The 23,942-nt window shown below is 35.4% G+C and overlaps 1 protein-coding gene across 1 annotated transcript in view; it reads right to left on the minus strand.

Moving 5' to 3' along the window:
* Positions 1 to 23,942, minus strand: part of LOC149805749 (F-box/WD repeat-containing protein sel-10-like) — an 88,972-nt gene that overhangs the window by 54,327 nt on the left and 10,703 nt on the right. The window contains exon 3 of the mRNA XM_089934720.1: positions 21,914 to 22,001. Within this exon, the coding sequence (XP_089790846.1) occupies positions 21,914 to 22,001 (88 nt within the window). The remainder of the gene's footprint in view (positions 1 to 21,913; positions 22,002 to 23,942) is intronic.

The raw sequence follows: 23,942 nt of genomic DNA on the forward strand, positions 1-23,942 counted from the left end.
TCTCAGAGGTGACAGATGATGAGGAATGTAATTGAATGTATATCAATGTATCATCTAAAAATATATTTCTGGGCTCTATGAAATTATATTCCATTAAAAGGTGATCATACAAACACTAAGAATTATATGGCAATGGCATTTTCACACTTGATACTCATGCATGTTGCCTCATCATGATTTGCACTTGTATTATGGATATCAGTTCACAGAGTGAGATCACTGATTATATCAATGCTGCTTGTATCTCGTTATTCCATTCAAGAATCCATAAACTCTCATTTGAACCTCTGTTCACAACATGTTCTTTGGCCTCTTTGCTAAATCATATGGGGTGGACAAATTCAAGGGATAGGTTTATGGTACCAGAGACAAAACCATAATGCCCTTGAAACTCCATACCTTAGTTGATAGCTCAAGCATATAAACAATGATGAAAGAATGAAGTAAGATTAAATTTATTGTTCCACCCATACAAGCATATCTTTTTACATTTGAGCAATGTCACCAAGTTTCTATTTAAATGGCTCCACCTCTTACATCTTGAATAACAAACTTCTACATCATGTTCAAACAAACATACCTGTATATATATTAGTAACCTAATGCAACAATAACAAAAATTACCCACTCAGTGACATACAAGTCAAATGCAAATCTAAAATAATAAAATATGGTCATGAAAAATATGGAACTTCGGACAAAACAAGCCATAGAGTAAATATGTACAAGGTTTCCATGTTATTCCTTACTATTTAGATGGGGCCCCGAGTGGCCGAGTGGTCTAAAGTGCTCTCTGTTACGGATCACTGCCATCTCACCTGTCTGTGCTGGTTCAAGTCTCAGATTCAGCCAATGTGGGTATGTGAGAAAGCTTGCCAGTAGCTTCTTGTGGGTTGGTGATTCTTTCCGGGGTTTTCCTGGGTTCTTCCTCCACCATTAATAATGGCCGCCATGTAGCCTATCGTGTGCTGAAAAATGGTGTTAAACCCCACATCAACAACATCAACTATTTAGATAATTTGCCTTGCAGATTATCATTACTGTATTCAAGCGAAACCTGCTGACTATAAAATGATAATCCAATGGCTACACGTTTTTCTTCTTTATAGTACATATACATATCCTTTATCCAACCTGTCTGACCAGCTACTGCAACATTTATGTAACCAAATATTATGAAATGATTCTTTTCTGATATAAAAATATCGGTTTAATCAACTGACTCAGGTTTTGACTACAATATCTTAATTTGGTTTGACATTTTACGGCACAGCAACACAAGCAGGTTATTAATTGTCAAGGCAATTTAAATAAAGTGCCTATGCAATGAACACATCCTGGTAGCTGACCTGGGCTGATCGGACAGTAGGATCTGAATCTTTCCCAACATACCCAAGACTTAAGCAGTTTTCTTTTTAGTTTGGTTATGTCTGAATCATATGTATTCCCTGTTCATTAAGCTGGCATTATTATCAATTGAATTGTCTTTTAAATCAAGTGAGGCCAGTCAAATTGATTTGTTAAACCTTGTAATCAAAACTATTGCTTATTGGCTATATAACCAAAGCAATGGTCACATGTTTTCAGTTATTATTTCACACATTCAGGTACTTGTATGCTCATAAACATAAACAAATCCTTTATTTTCTTTAAAATATTGACAGAAAATATATATCCAGAAATAAATAAAAAATAGTTACTCCTTTTCAAAGCATTTGTTTTTAGTCAAGATAAAAGGATGCCCCCTAAATTGGTTCTGTAGGCATGGCTTTGGTACAAATATGATGCTCTGAGACAAAAATGTGTAGTTATACAATCAGATTGAGCCAATTAAAGGTTTGTTTGAAACACCTGCTCATCAGGACATAATAATTAGGAATTATTCAAAGCAGAACCCTTGGTACTTTCATATAACATTTGGTATATCTGCTAGTCACATTCTGCATACAAACAACTTCATTACATTTGGTATATCTGCTAGTCACATTCTGCGTACAAACAACTTCATTACATTTGGTATATCTGCAAATCACATTCTGCATACAAACAACATCATTACATTTGGTATATCTGCTAGTCACATTCTGCGTACAAACAACTTCATTACATTTGGTATATCTACAAATCACATTCTGCATACAAACAACTTCATTACATTTGGTATATCTGTTAGTCACATTCTGCATACAAACAACTTCATTACATTTGGTATATCTGTTAGTCACATTCTGTATACAAACAACTTCATTACATTTGGTATATCTGCTAGTCACATTCTGCATACAAACAACTTCATTACATTTGGTATATCTGTTAGTCGCATTCTGCATACAAACAACTGCTCCAAGTTTATTTCAAGTATGGTGACCAATGAGTTTTCTTTCGCTTTCTAAAGCTATAAATATAATTCTGAATATATTAGTAAAGTATTTCAACAAGATTACCATAAATGGCATACTATACATAATGCCATGTCTCGATAACTGACTTGTTTCCGTTCCTTTTGTCTTTTTTACCCTCAAATAAAATGTCTACTTTTCACTCTAAGTGTTATCCAAGTCTGTGATCCAGAATTAATGCTACTTTACGAAAACAGTCATAATGACCTTGACTACTGACATTTTGACTCAAAAATTAAAAGGAATCTCCTTTACCTCAGATGCAAGCTATTGACAAAGTATGGTTGAGATTTGTATGAAGAACGCTGTGTGAAAACCATTTCTATTCTTTTCATCATAGTAACCTCAACCTTTGGATTTCAAAATAAATAGTTTTTCCCAACCTCATGTGCTAAACATGAATAAAGTTTGGTAACCTTAAATGATGGAGAATTCAAGTTATTGTGTAAAATCAGTTTTTCTCCTTTCAGTCAAAATTACCATGACTTTTGACCTCTGAAGCCCAAAGCTGATAAGGTTATTCCTTATCACAAGTGCAAACCATTAAGAAACTTTGGTAACTAACTGCCGATGAGGCAAACTCAAGTTATTGTGTGGAGAAAAAAAATCTTCTTTCAGTCACTGTGAATTTTTACTTCTAAGCTTTTAAGTCCAAAATCAATAAGGTTCTTCTTTACCAAATTACCAGCTATCCATACACACTGGTAACTGTAGATGGTAGAGAACTTGAGTTATTGTGCATAAACAATTTTAATTGTTTTAGTCAGTAACCTTGACATGTCACTTTTTTTATTCAAACATTGATAGGGTTCTTTCTTACCCCAAGTGCAAACTAACCACAAAGTTTGTTAACTGTAGACAGTGAAGAACTCAGGATATTGTATTGTAAACCATTTCTTTCCTCTGAGGCACAGTGAACTTCACCTTTGAGCTTATGAGCCTGAAATCTATGGTGGGGGGTGGGGGGTGGGGTGATGGTGATGTAGATGGTGGAACAAATCAAATTAATGTGCAGAAACTTGGTTAGTAATAAAGAGATGGATGCACATACAACATAACATGCTCTGCTTTATCTTGGGTGGACCAAAATTTGGATATAAGAAATATTGTACAAGTGTCTCATCATAGGCATACTACACTGAATCTTATGTAAAATAGAATCAAGTTGATTGTATTACAATGATGTCCAAAGTGGCAAAACTAATTTCACTGACCCACAACTTTTTTCCCTTTGACATATACTTACTATACTTTTCTTTTGGAATAAAGCATAATTTCAATTACTTTGTTTCTTGGAGTGTATTTTTTAAATAATGAAGCCTTTGGTAGAATAAGAAAATGAGTAGATAATAAAAAGGTGTCTGAGCTCATTTTCTCAGATTAATACTACGCTTCCAAAGGTCATGCAGTATTAATGCTGGAAAAACTCATTCAATTTTCCCATACAAATGCAGTAACTATATATATATATATATATTAAAAATTGTACATATTTACGTTTTTTATTTTTTTATCTTGTAGTTCTTCATATTTACTTTTATTTGGAAGGGTTTATCATGCTAAATAGTTTTCCAATTCAATTTTACAATCTTTGTATGTTGCCTTTAGTTGTTACGATATAGCCACCAGTGAGCTGAGGTGCTAAACAAAATGCTACTACATGCATCTTCATATTTTAAGTGTCAACGTGGCCTTCTCAGTCAGTTCAAAAGATGGGGCTAAATGGGTGTACATTATCTTATTATTAAAATACATGGCATAATAATAACACACTTCTTTACTTAAAGTCTTGAAATATGATTCACTCTGACAAAACCACTGACAGTCAATTTCAATCAATCTATTGTTTGTTGTTAAATGATCAACAGTGCCACAGCTAAAAGTAAACATGCCTCCACAGGAGCAAGCTCTCATTTGCTGTTCTCCCTTTCATCTGATTGTAAGACTGAATTCACTCTTAAGTGAAGTGACCGCTCCAATGGCCTATTGGTTAGAGCGACTGCTTCGGATGCAGGAGTCGTGGGTTCAATCCCCGGCCGAGTCATACCAAAGACTTATAAAAATGGTACTAACATCTGACTTGCTTGACACTCGGCATTAAGAGGTTAGTGTTAGGACTGGTTGGCCTGGTGTCAGATAATGTGACTGGGTGGGACATCATGCTACATGTCTGTGGCATGATTCCCCAGTGCTAGACATCACTGTAAACTGCTACACTGCAGACATCGTAACGATACGACTGAAAAATTGTTAAAGCTATGTTAAAAATTCAAATCACACATACAAACACACTCTTAAGTGATAGATACAAATATAGTTGGTACACAGAGTTACAAGATCTGGAGAGTGCTTGATAACACACTTTCTTTGCACCTCTGCAAATCCTAGGTTCAATCTATGATTCTGGCATGTGCTCACCCATCCGAGAACACTTGTTTCCTCTGGGCTTTCTGGTTTCCAGGTGTCCATGTGACACACAAGACCACCATCTGAACTATCAAATGTATGTAACATCGGAATAAATTGTAAGACATCATTGTACAACCTATATAAGATGGATAAAGTTAACAAACATAACTTTGTATTCCAATCAGTAATCCATGTACTCAGTTATTAATGGAGTCCAACTGCAAATTGCACAGACCCAGATATGCTGTCACATAATGTACTGGCAGATCTGGGTCTATGCGTTAAGAGTAATTAGTAGAACAAACAACATAGACCCTGATATAATACAGGAGTATACATGGTATATACTAGTAGTACTTGCAGATAAAATTTAATACAGATAACAAATTTGTTTTGGTAAAGCTCGTAATTCAGATCAGCTAGTACATCTGGTAATTCAGGATGAAGGTTTATACTGTCAGGATTTTATTTGGACCAGTTCAGTTTTTTACAGCCTGTAAAGAAGGCAAGCACGTGCATGGCAGACCTGGATCTGAATGCAATATTTTCAAAATCCTAGCTTTACAATCTTTCAAATACCTGTAGAACAAAGGAAATTTTTTGTCATGCTGTTTTATTGCTTCAAGGAGTGATAGTTTACCTACTCAGACAAGTTCGAAAATGTAGACCAAATACTTGTACATCTCAGATCTCACTTTGCATTCTGATACTGAAGACACATATATGTACTGTATAATGGGAGATAATCCAGTTGTGATACACCCACAATGTACCAAGACATTCTCAATATCTGTTTCAGTTGCACAATGAAGAATAATTCCCTAAAGTCGTGCCTACAGCTGTTTACCTGAACACAGTGACCCTAAGGTCAGGCCAGGAAGTTCTGAAACTAACCCTACAATACCTGTAATGTAATTTGGTCCAAGGTACCAGCAGTTTTGTGAATGTCCACCCATATATATATATATATATATATATATATATATATATATATATATATATATATATATATATATATATATATATATATATATATAATGACAGACTAACAACTGAGAGTTTTGAACAATCTGTGTCAGTTATTTAAATATCCAATTTTGAGTAAAAGAAGTTCACATTATTATAGGGAAATAAATTAATTCATTTTAAATACTTATTACAGGAAAATAAAATTATTTTTTCTAAATATTTTTGTTTTTCTTTTGTTTTACAGGCATCCAATATGTTGTTTGTTTACATTTCTACAATTTCTGGTAAGGAAGAAGAAAACAGAAAAAAGGAAGATCATTCAGTCATTTCCATAATAGCTAACAAGAGTATATATCTATTTGGGATATGGTCTCAGATAAGCAAAAAAAAACATTTTTGTCCTCTTTCTTGATTTCCATAGAAGCATTTTTGTCCTCTTTCTCAGTTTCCATTCTATGCAAATTAAGAAACAACAGATAAAATTTCCTTTGTTTTACCAAGAAAGTGAATAATGTACTCACAATATGATACCGACATTATGGATTCATTACATATGTGATGGTAGAATATATCAGGTAAGATCATTCCTTAATTGGGTCTATTCCATGACCAGGACCATAGACAGCAATCATGGGCCCTGGGGTAAAAAACACCCTGGCCTCTCTTAGTTCTTGTTCTAACAAAATTTTTCTTTTACAAAATTAAAAAGTGTTGTTTGGCCATGGCCTCCTTATCAGCCCGGGCCCCAGAGATATATCCCTGGTTGCCTGTACCTCTTGTCAGCCCTGTCCATGACACACAATTTTATGTTTCACAACTGCATGATAAATGTATATTTTCAAACCCAACATTTATTTCTTCATTAAATCTCTCCTGTACTCCAGAAGTACCTCCTTTCTGTCAAACTGACGGGGGGGGGGGGGGATTTTCACCCTAAATGTTAGTTTCAGAATATGCCCTGAAGTAATATTTTTCAGCAATATGAAACCAGGAAAAGAATTTACAGGGAAGAAAAAAAATACAATTTTAATAAAATGCTGTTTATATGAACTCAGAAGAGTATGTGGGGGTAAAAGAAATTAAGGCAATAAAACGCCCACACAGAACACATGGGGGAGAAAAGTAAATTAATCAGCAAAGGTCATGAAAGAGATTCACACAGTGCATTAAAATGATAAGACTATCATTTGGCTTGGTTTTAAATCTCTGATTATCCAACTTTACTATCATCAACATGGAGATGAACAGTAAGGCAGTATAAATCTAAAATCAGATAATGGTTTTATCACTGATTCTGATCTACATAAATAGCATTACTGATGATAGTTTAAGAAGAACTATGATGTCACTTTTGACTCATTAGTTGTTGCTAAAGAGAGACCAATTTCTATTTTCTGACTGAGAGAAAAAACTTATAAAGCTTAAAGATATAGTAAAAGTGATATGAAAAATATTGAATGATATAAAAGGATCTTTCAGATGTCAGTAAGATAATTAGAACTATTTTGAAATGAAAATCATGGTTAAATGTTATAACAAAGTCATGATTGACATGCCATATTATTTTCCCATTTAGTGATTATTACATTATATTTGTATGGCTTTTTCTGTCACACTTTTGTAGTTGAAGAATCTTGGTGCATTCATCTGAATTTTCCCATACTGTGCTCCCCCCCATCTTTTATTTCCCAAAGGAATGTGTCCTTGTATACCAACAATAATACAAATCATGTATGTATGGATTTACACTCCTTTTTACCTGACAGATTTAAACAAAAAATGTCTGACCTTGGAACTGTAAAACTAATCTATGTTTTAGGATTAAAACAGGAAACATCGAAGTTAACTTTTTAAAACTATATTTTATGGAGGGGAACTTTTTCATAATGTTATATTTTTTACATCTTTTTACATAATAACTGGTTAAAGAGTAAAGATGAAATTGCTGGTATTGGTAATTTTGATTTCCATAGTAAAGAATTCGGTACCAACATAGCTGCATTAATTCCAAATCATGGGCAAATACAGACATTTATTGGGGTCGGCAGGTGTGATTGGGTTAGCATTGGGGTTGATTGGTGGATTATGAAAAGTGTTACATGTTTAGGCTCGAATAAACAGTAACACAGGAAGAGTGAAAATAACAAGCTTTTTAAAATTTAACAAATAATTTATTTCCTGGAAAAATTCTGTAAAAATTAAAAATGGAGAAGAACTTACGGTTTGAAGAATCAAATCCAAAAATAACCTAAGAATAATCCACAAATTAAAATGCAAACGTCCTAGTAATAAATGTTCTAATAATATCAAGTTTAAATCCTGATGGAAAATCCAAGATGGATGACGATGACATATGCTGTACTCAGTACTGTGCTTATCTACAGTTCCTTGTAGAAATACAAATAATGGCACTCCGGTGTTGGAAATCCTCAAAATATTTCCAGAGAAAAAAGAATCAAAATCTGGCTACAACAAAATAACTTGGCATCAGTGTAAAAAGCCCTAAACTGAGAAATCTCGCTCAAAGCATCTCTATTAAAACTAACAAATGCATAGCAATGGAAAAACCGGAATTGCAAAATCAAAGAGGGGGGTCACGTGATCATATTTATGTCACGTACACCAAAAAAATGACTCTGACAAAATCCAATCATTGTACTCCAAGAAATATACAAAAAATAATTTTTTGCATCTTGAATCATGTAGTCCCATCATGTCCTTGGAAACAACCAATCATTTTAAAATAAAAGAGAGCTTGTCTATGAAGGTTGTTACAATTTCTGAAACAAGGCCAGGATTTAAATCAACACCTGGTGTTTATAAACTAACAGTTAAGGTCAATCCATTTTCTGAAAAAGTATCATCTCTAGTGAATAAATTTACATTATAATAGCATATAATAGAATAAAAAATGTAAAACTGACAAACAATTAAATTAAAATAAATATGAATTAAATCAGACATAACAGAAGAGGTGGTGTTGTGATTTATATGATCAACTTTCTCTATTTTCTCTACTATTTTAACTGTAAAAGGGGATGGTAGTTGTGTTTCAAATGATCCCCCATAAACCCTTAAAATATGCCACTGACAATCTTATAAAACCTATTGTAAGGTTTCTATAACTCTGAAAAATCTTTGTAACAACAAAAAAATTAAATGATTATGGCAAATATTAATAAAAAGAGAAATCAACGGTACACCAATGCAAAATACCCACTCTTTGGAAATGATGTCTGTTCCAGACTGAAACAACATCTACTCATTCTACACACCAACCTCAGCCCCCACTCAACACTTTACCCCTGGACAGTTCTCCAGGGGCCAGAACTCAAAACCTGGTACATACAGTGTGCCTTCCTGTTATGACATCCAAAATGTAAAAAAAATACAACCGAAATGTCCCTCTCCATGCCATCTGTGGTAACACAACAAATTAATTAGATCTCTCAGCCTTAAGAGGTTAGTGTTAGGACTGGTCGGCCTGGTGTCAGGATAAGATTGTGTCTGGGTGGGACACCATGCTACATGTCTGTAGCATGATGCCCCAGTGTTAGGCATTACTGTAAACTGCCACACTGCAGACATCATAGCAATATGACTAAAAATTGTTAAAGCTACAATAAAAATCCAAATCACACACACACACACACACACACACATCTTTGCCTTTCACCCTTTATAAGTTTTCAGTTTTCATTCTGTACTAAAGCACTATCAAAAGCTTTTGTAAGTTTTCAGTTTTCGTTTCATACTAAAGTACTATGACTTGTGATTTCAACTCCTATGATGACAGGTTTGGGTGATGTCCTATTCTGGACCCTGTTGACCTGCAGCCCAAAGGTACAGTTACTTGGGTGAAAAAGATGTTACATACAACTAGAGTTATTTAAGAACAGAAAAATGGAAAGAAAAACTTCATGAAAAAAAGAAGGGCAGAGATATATTCTTGACTTAAAAAATCTGCTTGGAGGTTTTGAGAGATGGGGTGGGGGATGGAGAAGTGGGGTTCATGAAATCTTGAAAACTTACTGCCAAACAATGTCATCCTGGAAAGTCATTTACTGAGCTTGAAAAGCTGTATAATAAACAGAAAAAGTGATTGCAGTCACAATGGTCTCAAAAGCCTTCAATTAAATTCCCACAAAACTAGCATGTTTCAGTGACATCCTATTTTCCTGCCATTTTATTCCTTCCCTTGGGTTCCTAGGGGCCAGTGAAAGGTATAAAATCCATTCCATGCATAAATATTCTCGGACATTTGATTTGACATACATAAAGATGTCTTGGTGATGTGGTGGTGTCACCCTCCACCACTCCATACTCCTTCGGCAAAATGTGAAAAACATGTTACATACAAAATATTATTAACTATTTGGGAGTCATGATGGCTCAGTGTTTAGCATGTCAGACTCCTGACCAAATGAGTGTGGGTTCAAATCCTACTATTGGACCAGCCTGGGTCAGCTACCATAGTTTGTCCCTGGGCAAAGTACTTTACTCCAATTGATATGGCACTAAATAACCTACTTGTGTTGCTGTGCCATAAAGCATGGTGGGGATGGCTTGGACTGTTCTGGACAGGCTGTTCGCTAATGCATTCGTGTTGCTCAGAATGTGGCAAATTTGGATTGTGACTTCCTCTGAGGCTGACCAGATGAATAAGTTCTAGACCTCCACACAATGAGAAGGGCCATGTGTGCCTCATTCATGTCTTAGTTATGCTACGATGGACATGTTGGGGACACATCAATCCCATATTCTATCAATGCACCCTTGCAATGCTAGAAATACTGCGTCATTTCTAGGTTGTTGATGTGGAGGGACAATTTGGTTTGAATCCAGAAACATGTACAATTATGCTCTCCAGCTCTAAATGAATGCCCCAAATGGAATCTGATGCACTGGCAAACATATAGGAGTTGGGGTCAGGTGCATGCATGGGGACCACCATCAGGAAACTGTCCAAATTCATCCACCAGTGCAAATGGTGGTGAAACTCCAGCCCTAGTGGGATCAGAGTTGATAGAGAATCTGTCTGGTTTCCACCTTATGAGGAGGAACTGTAGAGGGTGGATATGTCCTGAAGAAACCAAGTTGGCAGTGGTATTCAAGGTTCCCAATTGGGATAGATAAAGACGAGTAGATAACAAGGATTTTGCTCATAGCATTTTTAGGAGGGACATGATTCCATCTACCCAATCCAGAGGAACTGAAACTATGTTTGGGTTCATAAGGAAGTTCATCGCCATGTAAACAAAATCCTGTGATGGAATAAGATCCAATTTCTTGAAGTTGGGTAACGTGAAGTGTCGAATTTTGAAGTACAGAAAATTTAAAGTAGAATGCATTTAGCAATTAAAGTTATCGCAGTTAAGCCAGGAAAGTCTTTGTGAAGGGTCACTCTGAACTTTCGCCATTCATCTCCCCCATGTCAGTGTAAACTTCAAAGGAACAATATTTCCGACCCAGTGAAATTGACCGGGGTATCTTAAAATGGTCTTTAGAAGGTAAACATTTGAGCTACCAACCATAACCGTTTGGTAGGAACTTATGTCCACTTATTATATTTTCAAAGGGAAAATTGTCACGCACTGTTGTACACAGATTCTGAGCTGTCTAAATCTGATGAAAGAAATTATTTCTTTGGGAAAGATTAGGGTAGAATAAATTAGGGCGTACACTTTAGAGCAATCTGACTTTAAAGGGACAACCCTAGCGAAACTTCTTTAGTCTGAAATTTTCCTAGAAGGGGAAACTTAGTCAACTCTGTGGAAGCCTAAAGATTAGTGCTTTCCTCATGAAACAAGAAAGGGACCAGTTGGTTGTCGTGTAAAAGGAAAGGCATGTTTAGTGCTAGGACGCGCAAGTCCTGAAAATACAGCGACGAGGTACGCAATTTTAGTTTCACGTACTATTCTGTTATTTAATTGCTTGTTTTATGCAAATGTGTTTTGTTGTGAATAGGTTTCTATACTATGTATCGTTTATTCAATTCATGGAAATGTGTTGATGTCAGAGCTGTTATGCAACTTGCTTTATTCAATTTCATAAAAATATGTTGATGCTAGAGTTATTATGCAATTTATTTTATTCAATTTCATGGAAAGTGTTGATGAAAGAATTGTTATGCAATTTATCTTTTAATTTTGCAGTTATTAGCTAATTGGTAGAATTGATTGCATGCGATCCAAATGTTCATATGTGTAGGATTTCATATAGTTATATGAAATAACTTCCTTTGCTGTTAGGATGATATAATCATCGCGAGTTAAGGATAATTACCTAATTATATCTGATTTTGTAATTTTTGGATAATCTTGTAGTTAAGGAATGCCATGAGTTACATTTCTTTTGAATTTCATGTAATAGTAATTGAACATGTAGTAGCATATGTAAATTAATACGGTAATACTTCGTAGTCGTTCATGTGATAATTTAAGACTTGTCACTGGAAAGTGAGGTCACTGTCCTACCGTACTAAGTCAGAATTTACTCAGTGTGTGGATTGCCACAGGCTCTGAATAACAATTAAGTGAATTGTATACATGTCTATAGAAGGTATTATGGGGTAAATTTGTCTTTTAAGGAACAGCTTTGGAGAGAAGGACGAGACAGTTCGAAGACAGGAGTACAGGGAAAAGAGAGAAAGAAGGATGGGGTCAGAATAAAAGGACCAGGAAGTCCATGAAGGGGCAGAACCTAGAGTTGGAAGGATGAATTAGGAGACATTGATATACGGTCAAAGTGAATGAAGGTGATGCAATCAATCGTGGACATTGTGCTCTCTTCACCTCTCATTATGATGATGTAATAAATCCAAATTGGACACACCTGTTAAATTCTACTTATATAATCTAACTTGAATTTGAATTACCGTTTTAATTTGTCTCGCTCAGTTCTCTGTTGAAATTCCATTCTTCTTTCACTCCCGCCAGGCTGTTTTATGAATGGAGGTCATCTTCTGGATAATGCAGCCAAACCCAATTAACTACCCCTCTTTATAAGAGGGCGACATTACAGGTAAAAGATCCCAAAAGATTTATGGTTGACCAAGAATGGAACAGATCCTAATGAAGTGACTGAACCTGGACATTGTGGATCAGCCAGTTGCTGAAATACTGGAGAATCATTGTTCTCAGTAAATTGAGGTTGTTTGTTATCAATCACTTCCATAATCTGAGGAGGGGTGCAGAAGGAATTCCAAACAGTAGAACCCGGAATTGAAACACTTCATTTTCCAAGCTGAAATGCTGATCTTCATGTTGCGGAGGAAATATGGGGATGTGCAAATGGGCATTCTGATGGTCGATGAAGATGGCCCAATCAAACAGACGAAGGGCATTTCGGATTAAGAAGGTTGTCTCCATCCTGAAGGGTTCCTTCAAAAGAAACTGGTTGAGTGGGTTGAGATCAATTATGATTAAAAATATTTCCTTTTCCTCGGTGACCTTGTAGGTATATTCTGGAGTAGAAGGAGGGAGACTAATCATTCAGGACCCTCTTGAATTCTTCTTTCTCCTCAAGGGTGTCCCTAAATTTACCTGACTGGGCTAGGAAAAGAAAATGGGGGTAACTGATTGTTTTCAAAACTGGAGTCAATAACCCTCATTCGTGATGGAGAGGACCCATCCATTGTCCATGATACTTGACCAACCCCATAAGAAAAGGCCTAGGTGAGAACCTACTGTGATGTTAGTGAGGAGTATGCGTGGCAAGAGTGGGGCTGAATTGCTGGGGCTGTCCCCACCCCTTTCTTCCAGTTGGAATGGAAGGAGGGTTAGCAAACTTCCTCTTTTAGGGTCTGCAGCAAGCTGGGTGTTGTGAAACTCAATTGGTTTTTATGTAGTTATGTACATGTACACCCCTGTGTGTGCACTAAGAACAATGTACGCATGAAGTAAACAGCAGATTTGACCTCATGGAAATTACATGATATAGAAAAATAAGATATTTCACCTGCAAACTTTGCTTATTAAATCATGATGCAATATCAACGTGAGCATGGGCAAACATAAAAAGTATACATGAAACAAAAGATGGAGGAAACAATGTCCCCAGCATTAGGCAGGGCCTGTTGTTATTTTCCTAAGAACATGGGGACTTAACCATACCACAGTGTATATATGTAATGAGCATGTATGTGCGCCCCCCACCCCACCCCCCAAAGGATGGAACATGATGCAGCATCAGAAGACTTTTAAAGAACTAAATTCTATAGCAAAAGTCATACCGGTCATGTATGCACATTTACTTGTGTTAAATAAAAGATAAATTGTTGTTTAAAAATTTAATATTAATTTTGTTTAACCGAGTCTGTTCAATCCTGATTATTGAATGATCTACACCTTAACTGTCATACAAAAAGCTTCTAGACAAAAATCACAATCAGTAATGACTTTTACAATGGTGGCCAGGTACTAAACTCAGTAAAGAAAAGCGCATGGTGAGCCTAATTATCACAATATAGGGTAGTCCAAATCTGTTTAGCATTATGTGTAGCTTTCATTGTGATGTCACAGAGTGGGACATTCAGCCTGAATTGTATTGTATCAAAATTGTCCATGTACTTTAACAGTGATTTTGCTGTATTTACTTCCCAGGGTGTATAAATAATGACCTTCCAAAGGGATATGGATGTATAAGAATCTAAATAAAGTGAATAATTACCATTTAAAGGTACATATAATCAAATTCTACAAAATTACACCCATTACTGAAATAATTGTTGTTGAATGCATACATAACCTATATGACTTTTCCTATAAATGGGGGCAAAAGGTTACCATACGGGATTTTTTTTCTTAATAAAATGGAATGGACAGTTTTATTTGTGGTAATTTGCTATAGGCTTAATTTCTCTGGTGATGATTTTGGCAAACGTCTATGCAGCATGGCATCTGTGAAAAAGAATGGCAGGTAATATCTACCTAATGTGACATATAGAATGGTGTGCAAAGGGTCACACTGACTTTTCTCCACTCTGTGGGAGATGTATTCACATAAAACCAGTGATTTTTTGGAACAAAAATAGACTAGTCATGCAATAGCAACAGAATAAATAACTGCTGCTATTAAATTGGAAACTGTTGAGATTCCTTACATAAACCATATATAGTATTGAAGGACATCAAGAGACAGGAGCAGACATATAACCAAAACAGACTGTGACATGCCTCTGGGGTAGAACTCTTGCTTTTGGTTTCTAACTTGGAAACTGTTGAGTTCCTCACCCTATAATCAAGGTTATATTTAATGGGTATGAGGAGATAAATGCACTTGTACATTCTAATACAGGCCTGTGTTATGTTCCTGTGACAGGGGCCTTGCCCTTGGCTCATAACCTGGAAACTATGAAGATTCCCACCATATAAAAATATATACACTAACTGGACATGAAAAAATAAATACACAATTGCAGTTTTACATCATTGGCCCCTGGGTCAGGCATAGTTTGGAAGCATGGGGATAATGCATTGACATGCCCTTTAAACTGTAAAAAAATGAAATTGAAAAGCAACAGAAAAGACAAAGTAGTCTATTCATTTTTTACCGTTAAATTGACTCTAGGGATCCTGCAGGCCCCTGTGTTCACAAATAAGTTGGAAACTTCGCCACAATCTACACACTATAAGGAAGTCTGTCTCGTGAATGATAAACAAGTTTAAGAAAGGTGATGGATGCATGTAATGCTCATGCATAAGAGAAGACATAAAACTATTATACCATGCATTTTTATTTCAGTCCATATGGAGAGTCTCTAACTCTGACAAATGCATGAAAATGCACCTAGTTCTTACCATATTGTTAAAAGTGCTATATAAACAGCAAAAGGGAGAATTGCTTTTAATGTGTAATCATTGTAAAAATTAAAATAAATGCAGTAATAAGGGAGAATTAGTTTTAACTTTTAATCACAGCACAAGTTAATATAAAGACAGTAAAAAGTGAAATTAGTTTTAACTTTAGTTATAGAGTAAAATTATATAAAGTCAGTACAAAGGGCGATTTACTTTATGTTTTAATCATAGCACAAATTAAAATAGAGATGAAAAAAGGAGCATTTTATTACCCTAATGATATTACCAAAACAAAATTAATATAAAGAACATCTGTCACTTCTAATAATGGTATAACTTTACCTTGGGAATGAACTTTTGCTACTGATCAAATGATTTACCTGAATTTACCTGTATTTTGCAGGTGTGAAAACATGACACACCTGAATTATCCAGAGAATGAGATAAATTCATCTTGGCACTATTTTACCTTGTAATCTAGAATCCTGTTAGTGAGTTTATGGAACACACCCTAATATATAAGCAAATATTGACATTTTAAGAATTAATACCTGATCATCCATGATACTTTTAAAATTCCATGCAAGTTCCCTGTTAGTTTTTATTTTCTTTAAAGTGATTCTGTAATAAATCTTAGTGACAAAAATTGCCGATTATGACTTTATATGAATTTTCTGGCTTGACCAAGAATGCTACTATATGGCAACAAAGCTATGTTTGGAGTACACTTCACCTAGCAGAATTAAGAGTTTTTCCATCAACTGTCAAACCATGAATAAGACAGAATTAAGAGTTTTCCATCAACTGTCAAACCATGAATAAGACAGAATTAAGAGTTTTTCCATCAACTGTCAAACCATGAATAAGACAGAATTAAGAGTTTTCCATCAACTGTCAAACCATGAATAAGACAGAATTAAGAGTTTTCCATCAACTGTCAAACCATGAATAAGATCCTGATTTCATGCATGTTCATATACAGAGCTTTGAAAATAGAAGATTTTGGTGGTAAAAAATTGTATTACTGGATTTTAATCCATGAAATGTCCAACATTTTTAGCAGTTTTAATTTTGATGGGTATTACAATGCTATTTTTTCTTATATTTGGTAGATTGTCAAATGTGCAGGTATATTTAGGGTGGTAGATTGTCAAATGTGCAGGTATATTTAGGGTTGTTACTTCACAGACTGAAGAACAATTCTGTAGATATTCAAAAATAATGTAAATGTATGTTATTGCAAAGAATGAATCCTAAATTCATTTGACTACATTTCATATTAGATCAAAATACCACAAAAACACAGCCTAAGACATTTCAAAACAGCACAAATCAAAATCAAAACAACTGCCATTCATTTATGAAAGATTAGAAAAGCCTAAACATTGGAATAAGAATTCCTTAATGTGTGAAATAATGTGAACAATTTAATCTGCCTAATTATTTACAGTGTGCTAAATATGTTTCAAAATTTGCCTGCATCTTAATGTTGTAACACTTGTGGAATATTGCACAATCTGTATTGGATTCCATAGAAGAAAACTGCTGCTTGACATAGGCAAATTCAAATAAGTTGTTATACATTGGGATGTTTTGTTGTTGCCTCCTCAGGACTAGAACTATGTGCATGTGGTGGGGAGAGGGGAACTTATTTTTTATACATTTCTCTTTCCAGGATGGAAATTACTTTTGACTGTATGATGATAATTCATCATGCCAAATGGTGACCTCCAGAAATTTCTAGAGGTCAATCTTGCATCATTGGCCCAGGTACAGTCATCCTCATTTTTTCCATGGAAACATACTACTGGTAGGACAGTGTGAGCTGGGAATCTGACAATAGCAACAGGTAGGTATGAAATCATTTAAATTAGTTTACCCCCCACTAAATTTAATATCATTAATATCTCACCTGCAGCTACTGCATAGCTGAATTTGCCAGCTTGGTGGGAGGTTCATGACCCATACTTTGTACCACAACTATGGTTCCAAGAGAAAATATGTCTTTACATTAGTGCACCAAGGAACAAAGGTAGCAGCAGAAGTGAGACTTCCAAAATGTCGCTTTTGACAGATCCTTCAAAGACAGATGAATCTGGTTGGTCCATGATGTATCAATGACTCATGGGCTTTAATCATCGTGAATGAAAGGGACTAATAAGCTCTCTTGATTGTTGTGACAATCAACCTTGAAAATTTGGAAACAGAAACACCAGCTGAGCCCTTTACAGGAAGGAAACGATGCTTCCTACCCTTACTTCTCCTGTTAGTGGTTGCCAAATAGAAACGTGAAGCCTAATTGGGCATAAAAGTCAATCTTGATCATCCCCAACACCTATATGGCTGAGACTAGGAACCTTTATGGGAAATGAAGCTTCCTACAGAATCTAAGTTTTTCTTTGCCAAAAAGACAAACCTACTCATAATTGCCATTGAACTGCAGACAGACTTATTCTATGGACAGAGATGCTGCTGATGAAGTTCGCTCTTTTATCCTGTGGATGCTATGGACAGCAAGAAAACATTCTTGAATGTAGGGTTCTAGAAAGAAGCTTCACTCAAAAGGTTCAAAATTACTTTTAGTTAAAAAACCACAAGACACAGGAGAGGTTGAATCTAATCATTAGAGAGCAAGACACTGGTCTCTGCAACTCGAAATATCTAATCAGATTAATGATATCAGAATATGAACCAATGGCTGGTCCTCTTGAAACTTTAAGTGTGTTGGATAGGGCTGTCCTATGGTCTTTGATAGCAGAAAGTGAGCACTGTCTCTCTTCAAAGAGCAGAAGAAAAGCAGCCACTGCACTCACAGAGGGACAGGTAGGATTAACATATTTAATAGTGCAACCATCACAAAAGATTCTCCACTTGGCATCGTAGAACTTTGATGCAGAGTGGCTCATGGCTTGAACAATGCACTTAACACATTAAACCCTAGCGACGACTAAACGGGGCAGGAGGTAGTAGCCTACTGCTGAGCTCTGTAGCGTCATTGTCATGCATGATGCAGAGTGGCTTATGGCTTGAACAATGCACTTAATAACTCTGCTTGAAACTAATCCTGGCAGAGAGATCATTTGAGATGAGTCAAGTGTGATGTTATCAAATCCTTAAGATGTTGTGTAGTAAAGAGTCTGTGCTGCAAAAAAAGGTCTCTCTGCTGGGGCAATGTCTTAAGCTTGTCTACCTGCAGGCTGAGAAGGTCACTGAACCACAGAGAGGCTATCAAAGTAAGCTGAGCAGTGGAGGTCCTTCCATTTGAGTCTACCCAGAAAAAGACGGTTTCAAACATCCACACAGTGAAGGTGCTTGTTTGCCTCCTTGTCACTGAAGATACGCTACCACTGATTTCTTGATGGAGGAAACCAGCATGCAGTAACATTTGTTTGGTCAATGCACACTGTAGGGCTCAAAAAAAGTTTCCTCATTTCCAAATTGTTAATGTGGAGGGAAGATTTTTCTGGAGACCATCAACCTCCAACACTAACAGGATTCTGAACTCTCTCCCATGGGACATGTCCAATCACTGATATTGAGAAAATTCATCAACATATATATGAAATCTTGAGATGGAACCAGCTCCACTTTCTCTAGGTTGGGTAAAAAGTCCCAGCCTAGTCACCATAAGTTGCCTGAAGAACTGTGACTGGCCACTGTGGACTAACCAGCCAACAAAATATTCAAAGATTGGGATCCCCAGTGACATTAGGTGGAGGCTAGGTTGAACAGAAGGCATATAGTTGGTAAATCTCCCTATCCAAGAAAAACCAGAGGTACTTCCTATGATGAGTAAAGATAGGGATGTGAAAGTAAAGAAGTCTACCAAAGAGATTCCCCAAATTTAGAACAGGAAGTCTCCTACCTCTTGTTTGAGTGATGATTTCATGAAGATTATCTTCCCTTTGCTCTCATTTTACGCACACATGCACATGTGCATGCACACGCACATGCACACACACACAAGTACACAGATCATAGGTCTGACTCCATCTAGCTATGACAGTTGTTGTGTTTGCAACCTATAGTCAAGCATAATTTCCTAGAAGTGGCAATGACTATAGTGAAACCATTAATTGTAATATAACAAAAAAGTACATGAGTGGAGTGCAATCCTAACTTGTACACAATTAAAGGGAATAGTAGTATGCTACCTCACTGAACACACAAAAGAATAAATTGCTGGTGTGATATCTTTTTTCTGCAAGTCAAACTCAACATCAAGAAACATCAATCCAGATGTTCACTAAATAAAATGACTGAGAAGGAGTTACAACCAATTCTACCAAATGATAGAAGCCATTACCTACTCAATGATCCAGAATACTAAGAATAAAAACAATGAACTTAATCAACAATAAAATCATTTAATAACTCCTTGGGAGGTGGTGACATTCCATGACACTGTTTGAAATGCAACATCAAATACCTATAAACATAAACTCTTATGAGAACTAATTTTAATGAATGAATATGTGATAGACTGAATGTAGAACAATGTATTTAGATGCCTGATGTGTGTTCCAGACATTAATTGAAAATCTGCAGGGTGTTTTTATTAGAGCCATTACAATAGTGGGTCTGAAAAAAATATTAAGATGCACAATATTGCATTACATGTTTTTGGTTCAGTCGATTTCGTTAGAAAGAAGGATCTAGTTCAGTCATACATCAACTTTAATGCTTCAGTATGTTATATATGAATAGCTACAGCAATGTTTTATTGGTGACAATGAAGTTATGATGAACAGCATGGTACGAAGTCACTTGTGCATTTTCGCTCCTATGTATGTGTTACAGGTGTTCTTTTAAAGGAGTTAACAACTTTTTGACTGCAATTTTATACAAAAGTGGCAGTTTATTAAGCATCTTACTGACTTGCAATTACAAGACTCTAATCTCATTACTCATATTGGTTAAATTAATTACATTACATATATAGTTTCTTCTGTGCTAATTTATAGTCATAATATTGGCCAAAATTCACTGCATGTAAATCAATCCAAACATACAATTATGAATACAATGGGTATGAATACAATAATGTGCATACACATACAAAATGTGTTGATAATAAATGTGCAATACAGATTTTTCAACGTGAAAATAAAGTATTGCAAAAAACTAATGCTAGATGCAAAGTGAGAAACAAAGGACATGACTAAAATTAAAATAAGGGAAAGAAAACACACACACACACACACACACACACACAGACACACACAGACACACACATATTTTGTTTCTTTCTTTACTCCCACCTTTCCCTGAATAGCTCCCACTTCTCCCTTTTCTGTCCAAAAAGAGAAGTCACTTTCCCCTAAAATTCAAGTCCAGCTTGACCCCTGCATGGATGAATTTCCAGTGTACATGTACTTTGATCTTATTCCTGAACAGACTGTCAATATAATGGCAGTTAAAAGTGTGAGAATTAGCACAAATGGTGCAGATTTTTTAAAAAATCTGACTTTAGTCCTTGCAGTTTTCACTTCAGGAGATTTGTTGCCTCCAATGATAATTTTTCACTTCATGAAAGCTACAAATATTCATTCACTGAAAAGATGGATTGTTATGTGTACAGGAAAAAGTTTGGGTTGATGAGATGATTCTGCAGTGGATTAAAGAGTTTTTATCTCAAGTACATAGTTTTATATTTTTTTTAAATTAAAATTTAAGTTGATGTGTCCTAGAATATACAGTGCACAAAAAAATTCCTTTAAAATTTAATTTTTGGTGTCCCAATAAACTATGGTGTCCTAACATATATGGTAAATATGGTATACATAAATATCTTTTGGAAAAATACTGGTATTGGATTATTTACCACCAACTTACAGGTCTACCACAACTATGTAGTGAGTAGAGAGAAAAGGGCTAAGCTAAAAAAACATACAAACCAACTAACTGTACCGATAGTGAGACTATCATTCATGGTATGCTTAACTTTAACAACCTAAGGTCAATGATAGATGTCCTTTTTTTTACATTACAATACAATGCAAGTGATGAGATGTCAGCATGTCTTGGAGTTGTGCCAAAATAAAACTGTCAGGACACAATGTTATTCCATCCATGTGACTTAATTATAGAAAAGCTGGCAATTACTAACACTTACCATACTTTACATGATGATGATGAACCCATGCTTGAGGACAGGTGTACCCTTATTTTTACGACATTTTGGTAAATATTTATCAGATCTTTGTCTGATAATAAGCCTGCCCCCAAGATTAATTTATTATGCTGGTCATATCATGTGAGAAATATTCAATATCAGTTGTCTTTTTCAACCATTTGATGGGAATAAGCAAAGGATGTCCTTGCAAGCCTTCTTACCTTGATATCCCTGACAGGCCCCTTGTGACCTTGCAAATGTCGAATACATGTCATGGTAACTAGGTCCCATTCCTTGACTGTGGCATCCCTGTGAATAAAGTAATGATGACAATAATACATTCCTGATAAAAGATGGTGTGTAAAAAAAAAATCATGTGGCCATTTTGTTTAACAGTTCAGTCTTGGTTTTTACTATATTTTTCATTGCATGAGATCAGTTATGTGACCCTGTTTAGCTGATTTCTAATTGATGATATGTCTTTATGTACAACATAGCATAATATCATATTATAAGAATTCGATCTAGTTGTTGATTAGTCAATGATTTTCATATTGCCAACTTTATATTCATTTAGCACTGCTCCAAAATTTTTGCCTTAAAAACTGAACTTTGTGAACATTTTCTAGCCAACTTAAAGAAAATGCCCAAATGTACCATGTGGTCTACTTCTATATCCCTGCTTAGGCTGTAGTTTAGTAAATGTTTTCCAATTAATTCCCATTTTTTTTAAAAATATGAGTGATTTTCACATCAAAATGTGGCTTCACTAGGAAAAAGCTGAAGTTGATGAGAACTTGGTCACACTACACAAAGCACAATATATCTGGTTAATTTACCAATAATGCTGATAAAATCATCTTTGAACCTTTGAGTAACATTAGATTCTGAAAGACCATTCTTTCAATCTCCACATGTTCTCATCATTGCTGATATATCGATCTTCTGAGCTCCATAAAACTCTAGTATTACTAATTATAGTGCCATCATTGTATAAAACTCTAATATTACTAATTATAGTGCCATCATTGTATAAAACTCTAATATTACTAATTATAGTGCCATCCTTGTATAAAAGTCTAGTATTACTAATTATAGTGCCATCATTGTATAAAACTCTAATATTACTAATTATAGTGCCATCCTTGTATAAAACCCAGATATTACTTATTATATCCTTATATCTGATATAATACAAAGTACAATAAATATGATGTCACAATAAGTAAGCATGTAATATTAGCTAACCCTGACCAGATTTCCAGCTAAACCAATGGAAGTTTTTAATAAAACATTATGGAAAGAAATAACGTGTTTCATTGTGTGATAAATAAAAGTTCCTCTGAATTAAGTTAAACATCTATATGTAGACTTCAACAGGATTTATGAAGAATGACAAAGACGACAGGGGCCCCGAGTGGCCGAGTGGTCTAAAGCGCTCTTCGTTACGGATCACTGCCATCTCACCTCTGTCTGTGGCGGTTCGAGTCTAAGATTCAGCCAATGTGGGCATGTGAGAAAGCTTGCCAGTAGCTTCTCGTGGGTCGGTGGTTCTTTCCGGGTTTTTCCGGGTTCTTCCTCCACCATTAATACTGGCCACCATGTATAGCCTATCGTGCTGAAAAATGACATTAAACCCCATAACAACAACAACAACAAAGACGACAAACACTAAAACAAAATCACAAAGCAAATTAAATTTACTACATGTACCTTTTTATAAATTTCTCTAAAATTATTTGATTTTAAAAGTAAAATGTATATTTTTGTGACTTATGAAATAGTCTCCAAATATTTTCAAACATCAAATATCCAGACCCATCAGGAGACAATGGTTCTGTCTGCAAAATAGGTCCAAGATGAACTGACTTAATCAATATGGATTTAATATTGTGGCGTCATAATGAGAATCTGCATGATCAAGCACTCTGGACAACTTACATTTGGATAATTGGCATTACACTGTGGTTTTTAATTTGGCTCCTTTCAGCAAAATAAAAAAAAAATTAAAAGTCTATAATATCATATTTTCTTACAAGCAAGAAGCAGGTCACAGCTGGCCAGTCTCTATGCTGAAACTACATAAAACTTGTTGTAAACTGGTGTTGTAAACATCAAGCTGTATCCACTTACCAAACAAAGTGACTCCATATCCAACTGCACTTTGAAAAGCTGACAACATAAAAACTTTAACACTGAGGTTAATCTAAAGTGTGGACAGATGGACATATGGACAGACATGCATAGGTT

The sequence above is a fragment of the Sinohyriopsis cumingii genome, chromosome 2 (genome assembly GCF_028554795.1).
Source record: "Sinohyriopsis cumingii isolate HCF-2022 chromosome 2, ASM2855479v2, whole genome shotgun sequence".
NCBI lineage: Eukaryota > Metazoa > Mollusca > Bivalvia > Unionida > Unionidae > Sinohyriopsis > Sinohyriopsis cumingii.